Genomic DNA, 10,909 nt, shown 5'->3' with positions numbered 1-10,909 from the left:
ATGAATGCCAGGTCCAACAGTTTCCAAGCAGAACAATGAATTGTCACAAGATGGTCGATGTTATTCACTTCTCTCGTCGGTGGTCATAATGTTGCGGCTGATAGGTGTAAACACATTGACAATGGTGCCATTTAACCCATTTAAATATAATTTATGTTAATTCTAGACACCTTTTCATTCATATTATTTCACATTATAGAATCTCAAGTTATTAATATGTGTCTCATTCAAACATTTCTAAAATTAGATGAATCAGGAAACATTTCTTAATTGTGCAAGTCTTTTATTAATTCAAACTGACAAAAGCAAGTAGAAAAAGTCTTTATCCAAACTCCAGACAATCTGCTGACAACTCATAAACGTGTCAATGAATTAAATGAGACGATAATTAAACACAGAGGTGTCGAAGCCGAAGCCTGACAGAAGTACATACAACAAAAAAAAACCTTTGGTAGTGGTGGTCCTTTATTCATTTCAAGCCCTTATAATAAAAATAAAATAAAAAAAAGACTGAGATAGAGGTCCCTGGTTTCTATCGAGATAAGAAAACTGACAGCAGTTCATTCCAGTTTCAGCTACAGCAGCAGTCACATTCTTCTGACTAATCAAAACCCTCAGAAGATGCGTTGTGGAATCAAGTAAATTCATTTTGTACATGTTGGTGCTTTAGTTAAGTACAATTAAATATAAGTGAATTATCTTAATGCATCGATATCGGCTGAGTTTAGACATTTAAACCGGTCTAACAACACTCCCAAGATAGTTAAGCAGTAGTTAGAGTTAGTAGCTTTAATGCCGAATGTAGAAACTTCACATTATGAGTCTGACAAATATTCCCAGAGTTCTGTTCAGGGGGGCAGGACCAGGCCAAAGTGTAGCACCAACAGACCGTCCTGTTTGGGTGTAAAGAGGAGGCGAAACAGGTCAAAAAGGGATCGTTAAAGGCGTTCTGTTAATAAATCAAAGGTTAAAACAGTTTGTTGTTGCGGTGGTGGTGGTTCCTACCTGTAACGCATCTTCACCCATATTGTTCTGGATGTCTTTGAGGGACTGGTAGTGATCTAGGAGGTGGTCTCCACAAACGACATCCACCTGCACGACGACAAACAAATGAAAAAAGTGTGTCTTTTACCAAGTGAAACTCAAAATGTAAGAAAACACACAACTAGGGAAGTCCCGATTGGTATCAGGGTTGATCAAGGCATTTTTAAAATGACTGGATCGGTATCGGGCTTCGGCCAAGCCTTATCCTTTCTAGTTGTATATTTTAGGTCTGCCATAAACCAAAACCATGTCACCGTAGCATTAAAACATTGTCTTCCTCTTCGTTGGTTAGCGCCACAGCTGACAAAAATCTAAGAAGATGAAATGTGGATGTTTGTCGAGGAGGTTGTAGACCTTTATTCAATACTACCAACTTGATTCAAGTAGCCTAGAATCTACACGCGCCCCTAGTGGCCGCAAATTACATTTACTCTCCGTTGACTTGAGATTTCGAAAAATCCAAGATGGACCGGGCCAATCACGAGTCGGTGGGCGGGGCTTAACGTGATGACGACTGACCTGCGACCACAAGTTCCGTGAATTACGCGTGAATTCCCCCCATCCTGCCGGAACTACCAGAGCGATGGCTGCTGCTAGCGAACGACTTTCTTTCGAATCGGCTTTGGCCGCCTCTCTGAAAGACTTGAAGTTAAGCTTTTCTCTGAGAAAGGAACTCTCTTTTCCGTCGCTCTGACTACGTCACCTTCTTCGTTGCTCTGACTGGTTGTAGCGCTATCCTATTGCGTGGAGAGGGAGTTTGAAAGACAACCGTTTATCCCATCCCTCCGGTTGAGCCCTGTCTATGGAGAGGGCCCAGACCCTACATTTAATGTGGGTCTGGCTCGTCAGGCTATGATTCAACACACAAAAAAAAAAAAAAGGAATAAACACTCTGGTAAAGGCTGCACCGAAACGACAAACACCGAACACTGTGTTTTAAAGTAAAGAAACGTTTTCTGGAGGGGTGAGGGAGTTTGTGGCGTTGGATGACCAGAGCCAAGGTACGAGCTACCCTCTCCACACTACATTAACTTTAACAGAAATGTTTATTTGACTTAGAACAGTCGCATATGTGATCTAGGAGAATACAAGGAAGATAAGAAAAGCCTTTATCAATCTCCAGAGGAGGAAATACTGAAAATACTGTACAAATGTTAGGTGTTTGTTTAAATAACTTGGAGGGAAATTATGAAGTCATTTCCCTTCAAGTCATCTGGAGTCATTTCCAACGATTTTAAAGTGCTGTAATACCTAATATACAAGGCTAAGAGTGATAGGAGCTCTGGTTTAATGGACAGTGACCTCCAGGTCTGTCCAGTCGGGTCAGAGCAGTGCAGCCAGGAAGCCAGGAAATCACTGTAAGCTGCTAATCCTCCTCCACGTGTGACTAAATATAAAATACACCCCAACACCGACTAACTGACTGACCGGTCACACTTACTCAACATTTATTTTCAGGACAGTGGGACACTTCTAATTAGAGGACTAATATTTGTAATCGTGCTCTGAGACAGACATCGTTTGATTGGAATCAGATTAAAGAGTCTAGCTCTAGGAGCGTCTGAAAGAAGTGACGATGTCTTGATCTGGAAAAGTTATGTGACAAAAGAAATGTACAACATCTGGAGTGTACAAAGCTCTTAAAAGGCGCGGATCATTATGTTCAGCGCTAAATAAACCTGGTGCTTCTCCACACTCAGAAGACAAACGCTCAGAGATAGATTCAGATGACACAGCTTGTGTCATGAAGTCAGACACACTGTTGGAGAAAAGGTTTTGGAACCACTGACCCAGAGGATAAACATGTATTATCAAGTTAATTAGTTAGATAACACATGTGTCCTGACTGCAGGCGGTAACACCGTTAGCCCTAATGTCTTCCTAATACATAAAAAGGCACCGGCTCTCCAACTTACACTACCGTTGTACACGCCTACACTGAACGGTAATACCAACTTCCTGTGCTGCCCTGCTTTCTAGAGACCGTTCCCGAGCGAGAAGAATGGGATCAAGGGCCGCGATCACGTCACTTTGTGAACTCTTTAGCTGAGAGCCTGGCAGAACTCACCTGGCAGGCTGAGCTCAGCTCCATCTTTCTCCTGATGAACAGCTCCACGTGACGAATGGTGGCCTCACCCGACACACGGACGTACCGCCTCTCCAGTGGCTAAACGGGGACGAAGAGGAGGAGGAGGAGGAGGAGGTCAGGGTTTAAACTCTCTGTAAACTAAAAGGGAATGCTAAATAAAACCAGATATATCTATATATATCCATAAATAAGGATGTTTAGAATGAAAACAACTGTGTTTCTCTGTGAAGAAATTACACTTGAAGCCGTTTACACATTTAGTGGTTACAGTGAAGACTCACAGCTATGCCAGAAGATATCAACTATTATCAGAAGCCATATAAACGTTTTTACCCATAGATTTTATTATTTTGAACAACACAGTTGCAGAAAAGTAGCCTTTCTGAAATAATATCCAACATGTCCTTGATTTGTAGGATAAATGAATCAGCTCAGTGTCCAGCAACTTCCCTCAGTTCCCCTGCTACAAGACGCTACTGCAATCTAAAAAGAAACGTTAGGTTTACCTTATAGTTGTTGATACCTTCTTCAGCCCTGAAAACAAAGAAAAGATTCAAGATAAGCAACTTTATGGCACTAAACAAGCAATGTAAGAGAAGAGGGCCACCTGCTGGATTATTTATGTAACTGCAACTTAAAGAACGGGTTCAAAGTTTTTCCTTAGAGCACAAGAAAGACGTTCTGTGCTCACATTTTCAAGATGAACAGAAATGCAGGACGTATCATCGCCAAATACAAAGATAGCACCACTTAACCTTCACATAAAACTCGTGTGTTGATATTTTGTAAATGGGTCTTTTCCTGACAAACATTAACGTGATGACATCTGCACAATCCCAGGTGCAAGGTCCTGGGATTGTGCATGCTGACACACGACCATGGGAATCATGGAATCAAGACTACAAGCACAGACAGGAAGCATCTGCTCTCCTTTGAGTTTCTCTGTGTACTTCAAACAACGTCTACATGAACTAAGCGGCTCATGCTGAAGCTGAAGTTGATTCAGAGAAGGAGGGGGGCACGTGATCTGACTTTTATTTATTCATGACAGTACAAATCTTTACCCAACAAACTCCAGGAGTAGAGACACATTCAGCTCGGGAGGAATGGTGAACACAGACTGGGGAATGTTTTCCTTCTTCTGCTTCTTCATCACAGCAGGACACTGAGGGGAAGCGGTCACTGTATATATATATATATATATATAAAACGAGAGAGGACAGAACAAAGAGAATAATCAGAAGATGAAATGATTGTATGAAAATAACTGTTAACAGCAGCTTTAAATATGTCAACGAGCAATATTTTACCTGGTTTTGGCACCTCCATCCCTCTCTCTTTGTAGAAGTTGCACATTTGTTCTCTTTCAACTGTAGTGGGGGAAAAAAAAGCTATCATCAAATTACATTAAAAACATCTATGTGTGTATATATAATACGTGTGCATGTGTCTGTACTTACGCTCCTCCAGGAAGGGAACCATTTTGTAAACCATATCCTGCAGCTGACGGTCAGGCCTGTAAGAAACGACGCAGTGCAGTTTTAACGCTCTGCATTACTCCAACTCATCTATCAAAAACTTTTAATTCGACAGGTACACGAGGTGAAGTACAACTGCACCCACCTGATGTTGTAAAGAGGCTGTGTCTGGTGGACCACGATGCTGCATGTGGGACACCTGTTGCTGTAGAAAAAGTGCTTCACGATGCAGCTTTTGCAAACTAAGAGAAGACAGAGGACAAGGAAACAACAGGTGTATATACATTATTAAAGCGTCCCCTGATAGTTTATCATAAAAAAAAAGGACACCTTGGTTGTTAACTCACATGTGTGAAGGCACTCTGTGATGGTGGTGGCATCGATGAAGAAACCGAAGCAGAGAGAGCAGCGAATGTACGGGTAGAACTGATTGAGGGGGAGCAGGGTCTGTGGAAAGAGAAATAAAAGAAAACAGATATTTTATTAACGCCGAACTTTGAAATGTCAGTGCTGCAGGAGCAATTTACAGGCACTGAGCATATTATACCCAAAGATTCTCAGTGGGGTTCAGGTCTGGACTCTGTGGTGTCTCATGCTCCCTGAACCACTCTTTCACAATCTGAGCCCCATGAATCCTGACATTGTCATCTTGGAATATGATCCACTGATACTGGTCATTCAGTATATTCAGGTAGTCAGCTGACCTCATTCTTTGGGCAACATAATGTTGCTGAACCTAGACCTGAGCAACTGCAGCAACCCCAGATCATAGCACTGCCCCCACAGGCTTGTACAGTAGACACTAGTAGAAAAAACAAGTCTGGAAATGTGTGTAGCATCACAAATCAGCAGTGCACACTGTGGTAGCTACTTATTAGCATATAATTGTGTTGCAGGAAGTCAGTTCAAGTGCATGGTCGTGAGTTGTCAGCATGGAAAAGACACAAGTTGTGCAAAAAAAGTAGGAAGAGAGGGGGCTTGATTGTGAGAAAAGCATCTGTTACCTCGTCCTCTGAGTCGCTCTCGGATATGTTTGTTGACTCTTCATGACTCCTGCGACTAAACGGAGGCGATGACATTTCCAGCAACACTACAACACGCTTTGGTTATCTCGTCCACTCATGAGAACCTTTTTTCTTTCAGGGGGAAGTCGCTCCAAAACGTCGAAGTTTGAGTAAATTAGCTTCGTGAGTAAATTAGCTTAAGCTCGGTTACCCGGCTAACGTTAGCTTTGTTATAAACGCTATAAATTAAAAACAAAAACACACGTGTTAGTGAGTTAAAGCTCTAACTAAGATGGGAATGCTATCGAATTCAATTAAGTTGAATTCTTCCAAAAAAATAACACTTAAACACTCAAAATAGACGGAAGTGCTAACTTAAACTACTTTATTGCTTCTTCTTCTTCTTCTTCTTCTTCTTCTTCTTCTTCTTCTTCTTCTTCTTCTTCTTCTTCTTCTCCCTCAACGTTCCCAACTCGCGCTCCTGTCCTGTTCCGCGAGCCCAGCGGCGAAAACGTTACAACTTCCGGCCTGAGACCTTCAGAATAAATGTGACCCGACCAGAAAGATCCATTTATTACATGCGAGGAAATTGACCAGAGAATAAGACAAATTGCCTGCATATTATATAATAGCGCAAGAATAAGACAAAATATACCAATTCGGTATTTTCTATATTCACTAATAGCTACAAACGGAAAGTTACAAATTGAGTGCATTTATTTTGAAGGCGCCATGACGTCGCTACCGGCAACAGACGACAAGTGGCGCTCGAAGCACGCAGTCAAGTACTGGCCACCATAAATTATGCATAGACTGTATATAAAGATGGTATTATCTGTCTTTTGGGGGTTTTTTTTGTTTCTCATTTGTGAATTTTGTGAATCTTTCATTCCTTCTAATTTTTTTGCCACTAAAATTGTCAGAAATAAGACTGGTGATGATTAAAAAATACAAGAATTTGGACTTTAAGTGAAAATTTGGCTCCCTAAGTTGTTTAAATTCCCTGGGAAAACTCCAGTTTTTAACACACAGTATACACTTGTTTTGTATGGAGGGTGCTTGTTGATTTAGCCAAGCTGTGACGTAAAATTAAGTTGCAGTTGCACGTTTGTGTCAGCTGGTTTATCAGTAGGTAAACTTGGAAGCTATATGAAATAATCTTCCTGCAAAGTATCTTCTTTTTACATTCACCACAGCCATAAGAACGTGGCGGACACATCTGTAAAGCAGCGGCCAAGGAACAGTCTGTCATGAGTTTTGGTGACTTATGAGAACGTTCACCAGGAAGATTGCTGCGTTGGGCAATTTACTGCAAACATTTCTTGCATAAAACCACAAGCCAGAGGACCAGAGTTTGCTCAAGGTCCTTGCGAATGCCACTGATGTCAGGGACTCCAGCTCTGCCCTTACCGCAGAGCCCTGCTTCTGGATCAGTTTGTCCAGCCACAAGGTGCCCTTCGTCTTCTCCCCAGCACACCACAGCGTGAAAGATTAAACGACCTTAGCCTCCTGAGGAAATAGAGACGGCTCTGACCTTTTTTGTGTACTGAGTCTATGTTAGCCGACCAGTCCAGTTTGTTATCCAGATGTAGACCCAGGTACTTATAGGCCTGAACCACCTCTACACCACCTCTGACAGGCTGCAGGTAGGGGCCTGGACATCTGAAAATGTGGGATGTTTCCCACTATTGCACAATGCATACAAAATAAATAAAAATATCCTGTAACATCCTAACTGATATGGCAGCCCCCCTTTCATCCAGTCATATCATTACATGATAAATTTAATTTTATATGTTGCAGTGACATGCCCACCAGAGTCTCCTGATAGATAATCCCACCAGCAAGCGGCACAGACATCGTGGCATACCATGCATCACCACACATGGTTTCACGCTTCAGCAGACGAAACCTCTTTTACTGGAGGTGATGGGCCCATGAGCGCACGCAGTCACTGTGTTTATTCATCAAATCCTGCCTTATTTCAGCGGCATAGGACATAGTTCAAAGACTCTGTCCTAAATGTGTGTACATATTTACAAAGCTTAAACAAAGCTGGTTTGAACGTCATATTTAGATTACTGGAGGAAAACTAATGCACCGAAACTCTTTCAGTACTTCCAGGCGAAAAGTAAACTTTCATTTCAGTCTGACAGCATTACACCTTCATCTGTCTGCAGTGGAAAGATTGCACCTTGTTCTCTGAGGAGTATCAGCAGGAAGGAGCAGCTGAACAGGAAATGGAAAAAGTTAACACAATTACTGCGTGTCGGAGGGTTCTTCATGACGTCGTTAGACACACAAGAGGGGGAGATGACATTTTAGAGATGGCAGATTGACACACAGCGAAGATCTCTGGCTTGATTTGAAGCCCAGATAAACACAGTTAAATCACAAATCTTGGCAGCCGTCGTGACTCTTGTAGAAAAGACGTTCTGCTTACTAACTCGTTATGTTTATTTTTAGATTTGATGAAAGCACTTCACGGGGGTCTGTGGAGATCTGCAGCCACGGTTTTCAGGTCTGAACATTCACACAAAACACCTGAGAAAATATTCACTGGCCACTAAAAATGATGGTAATATCTCATTTGTGAATTTTACGCTGCTTGTCTAAACTATGGCCAAGAAATAGTGCCTTCAATCATTCTCATTCTCATTCCCTATCTGTAACATACAGTATACGCTCGTTTTTGTCTGGTGGTTGATCGTTGAATTAGTACAAATGTGAAACTGTGGTTGCAAGTTTGTCACAGCTGACTTACCAGTAGGTCAGGTTGGAAGCTGCTAACATGAAAAGATTATTATACCCCTTGAAGATAGTTCTCAGTAATCAGCAGGATCTGCAGATTATGTATTTTGCATACGACAGAGGAGCAGTTTGTTCTCAACGTTGTAGTTTTTTAGATTTAACAAACGCAAATGTTTCACTTGTGATGTCGAGGGTCTGATGGGGTGCTATACTTCTATAAGTAGGACAGCGTTTGTCTTTGTTTTCTCTTAATGTTGTCAGTGGAGTGCGTGAGAGTCAGCCTCACAAGATGGGGCAGGTCATCTTGCATCTGAAAGATAAAAATCAGTTTGTTTGCTGACTCAGAGAAGACAACAGACGGAGAGGGGAAAGAACCGAAAAAAACATTAGGTGACTGAAAAGGCAAAGAGACAATTTTTTTACTGTGCAGATGCGTGAAGATGGCGTGGCCTTGCTTCAGTTAAGACACTCATTTTAGGTCAGGGGGGCCACATGCAGCCCAATTTGATCTCAAGTGGGCCGGACCGGTAAGATAATGGCATAATAATCTGTAAGTAACGACAAATCCATTTGTTTTAGTGCAAAGAAGAACAAGTAAATTAGGAGAATGTTTACATTTAATAAAAAAATGAAATTTCTTAGGAAAAATAAGTGCAATTCTTGCACACTGCTGTCTGCTGTTTACTCCTGGGTCTCAGTGTTGTGTTGTGTCCAGTTTTATTACTAAAACAGTGGAAAACAGCAGTGACTTTCATTCAGTCTTTCATGTCATTTTCACACTTTGCAAATTCATGCTGTGGTCTGGATTTGACCCTCTGATGGGCCGCTTTGTTTGACACGTGTGAGTTAAGAGAACCTGCACGCATTTGATGTATCTGTCATATTTACTGATAATAATCCTCTTTATCCTCAGAAACATGGCCTCCACTTCAGGCAGTTTATGTGCTAAACACTGAATGCTCTCTGGTGTACGCTGGGACTCCTTGTGGTTAAATATTAACCTCTGAGTGTCGACTTCTTCTTCCTGTCTATAGAAACACGGTGCGCTACAATCAGGCCACATTTGCAGAAACGAAATTTGGTACTGAAATGAGATAAGTGGACTGTTAAAAATGTCTTAAAATCAGCATGTTTGAAAAAGAAAACCTCTTCTGGTGTTGTACAGGGAGTTTCCAGACACCTGTGCTTTTCATTGTCTGTGCTTGTGTGTAGTTCACCCATGTGTACCTCCATACCTCCATGATCACCTGCTTCTTAGGGATTCTGCTTCTGATTTGGGATCTTTCTTTGTCTCCACTGACTGACTTGTCTTCTATGACCATGCAAACAACTGAATAAGGCTGTGAACCGTTGCTTTGAGCTAAACACCAGCGTCCGTATGCTTCAGGAGGTAGAGGACACCAGTGGAGCCCATCACCATCCAGGGCCAGGTGGTACCTGGAGGTGCAAGTACCTGGGAGTTCTTGTGTGTCCGATGTTATTGACAGTAATGTGGGGACACCACAGGGGACTGTCCTGTCTCCATTTTCCTTCTCACTCTTTTACACCTCTGATTTCCAGTACAGCTCTGGGTCCTGACACCTGCAGAAGTTCTCTGATGACTCTGCAGTGATTGGGTGTATTAGAGATGGACAGGAGGTGGAGTACAGGGCACTGATTGGAGACTTTGTGGACTTTTCCCAGGCAAACCACCTACTCCTGAATGTGGACCAAGACCAAGGAGCTAGTCATTGACTTCAGGAGGAAGAGGACACCACCAGAGGAGCCCATCACCATCCAGGGCCTGGAGGTGGAAGTAGTGGACCACTATAAGTACCTGGGAGTCCACATGAACAACAGACTGGACTGGAGGGACAACAGTGATGCTGTGGACAAAAAGGGCCTGAGTAGACTCTACTTCCTGAGGAAGGTTAGGTCTTTCAATGTGTTCAACAAGCCTTGCACTTTGCTGTGGTTTGTTGGGGGAGCAGCACCAGCAAAAAGGACATAAGTAGGATAGACAAATTGAGGCTGGACATGTTATTGGCAGTGAGTTGGAGACGTTTGTCTCAGTGAGGGGCAGGAGGACACTGGACAAACTTCTCTCCATCATGGACAATCCATCTCATCCACTACACTAGAGTATAACGGACTGATTTAGCTCCGGTCCCACAGTGAACACTACAGGACGTCTAATCCCTCCTATGTATATGATATATATTTACTTATGTCTCTATTTCTTGTACATTTGTTCATATTACATTTGTTGCTTGTAGACTATTTTATTTCATCTTGCTTTTTACTTGTGGTTCTCAAGAGTGTTTTTTATCTGCAACTAAGCTACAGTGACCAAGCAATTTCCCTCATGGATGATTGAAGTCTGTCTAAGTCTAATGCTAACACACTTATGACGATAATGCTAATATGCTATCATGCTAATATGCTTTGTGGGTGTAATGTTTACCCCGTTTACCATCTTGGTTTAGGCTTGACTTGACTTTTACCACATAACGGTCGACTTTAAAAGAATCTGAAGTCATTCAACTCCAACATGGTAAATTCTG

At 42.1% G+C, this 10,909-nt stretch overlaps 1 protein-coding gene across 2 annotated transcripts; it reads right to left on the bottom strand.

The window, feature by feature from the left end:
* Positions 1 to 216: 216 nt before the first annotated feature.
* pcgf6 (polycomb group ring finger 6) lies at positions 217 to 6,122 on the bottom strand. Of its 2 annotated transcripts, none has more exons than XM_084562356.1 (10): positions 5,616 to 6,122; positions 4,959 to 5,058; positions 4,757 to 4,853; positions 4,594 to 4,649; positions 4,444 to 4,503; positions 4,198 to 4,315; positions 3,640 to 3,667; positions 3,113 to 3,211; positions 1,006 to 1,092; positions 217 to 893 (listed from the first exon to the last, which is right to left on the bottom strand). In XM_084562356.1, exons 1-10 carry the CDS (start codon positions 5,688 to 5,690, stop codon positions 849 to 851), a joined length of 765 nt encoding a protein of 254 aa, XP_084418482.1. In that variant the 5' UTR covers positions 5,691 to 6,122; the 3' UTR covers positions 217 to 848. The 2 variants fall into 2 exon arrangements, with proteins under 2 accessions (XP_084418482.1, XP_084418481.1); XM_084562355.1 differs by lacking the exon at positions 5,616 to 6,122 and adding an exon at positions 5,159 to 5,592.
* Positions 6,123 to 10,909: the final 4,787 nt, after the last annotated feature.

The sequence above is a fragment of the Chelon labrosus genome (genome assembly GCF_963514085.1).
Source record: "Chelon labrosus genome assembly, chromosome: 15".
NCBI lineage: Eukaryota > Metazoa > Chordata > Actinopteri > Mugiliformes > Mugilidae > Chelon > Chelon labrosus.
The sequence above is the reverse complement of the archived record's forward strand: the minus strand, read 5'-3'. Positions and strand labels throughout refer to the sequence as shown.

Bases quoted from the DNA above. Each gene is read 5' to 3' on its own strand.
- pcgf6 (XM_084562355.1), bottom strand. From the start codon at position 5,320: ATGAGGTCAGCTGACTACCTGAATATACTGAATGACCAGTATCAGTGG. The intron at 5,059-5,158 runs GTATAATATGCT...CTCTTTCCACAG, and splicing joins ACCCCACTGAGAATCTTTGG to ACCCTGCTCCCCCTCAATCA. The intron at 4,316-4,443 runs GTAAAATATTGC...ATATATATACAG, and splicing joins GATGGAGGTGCCAAAACCAG to TGACCGCTTCCCCTCAGTGT.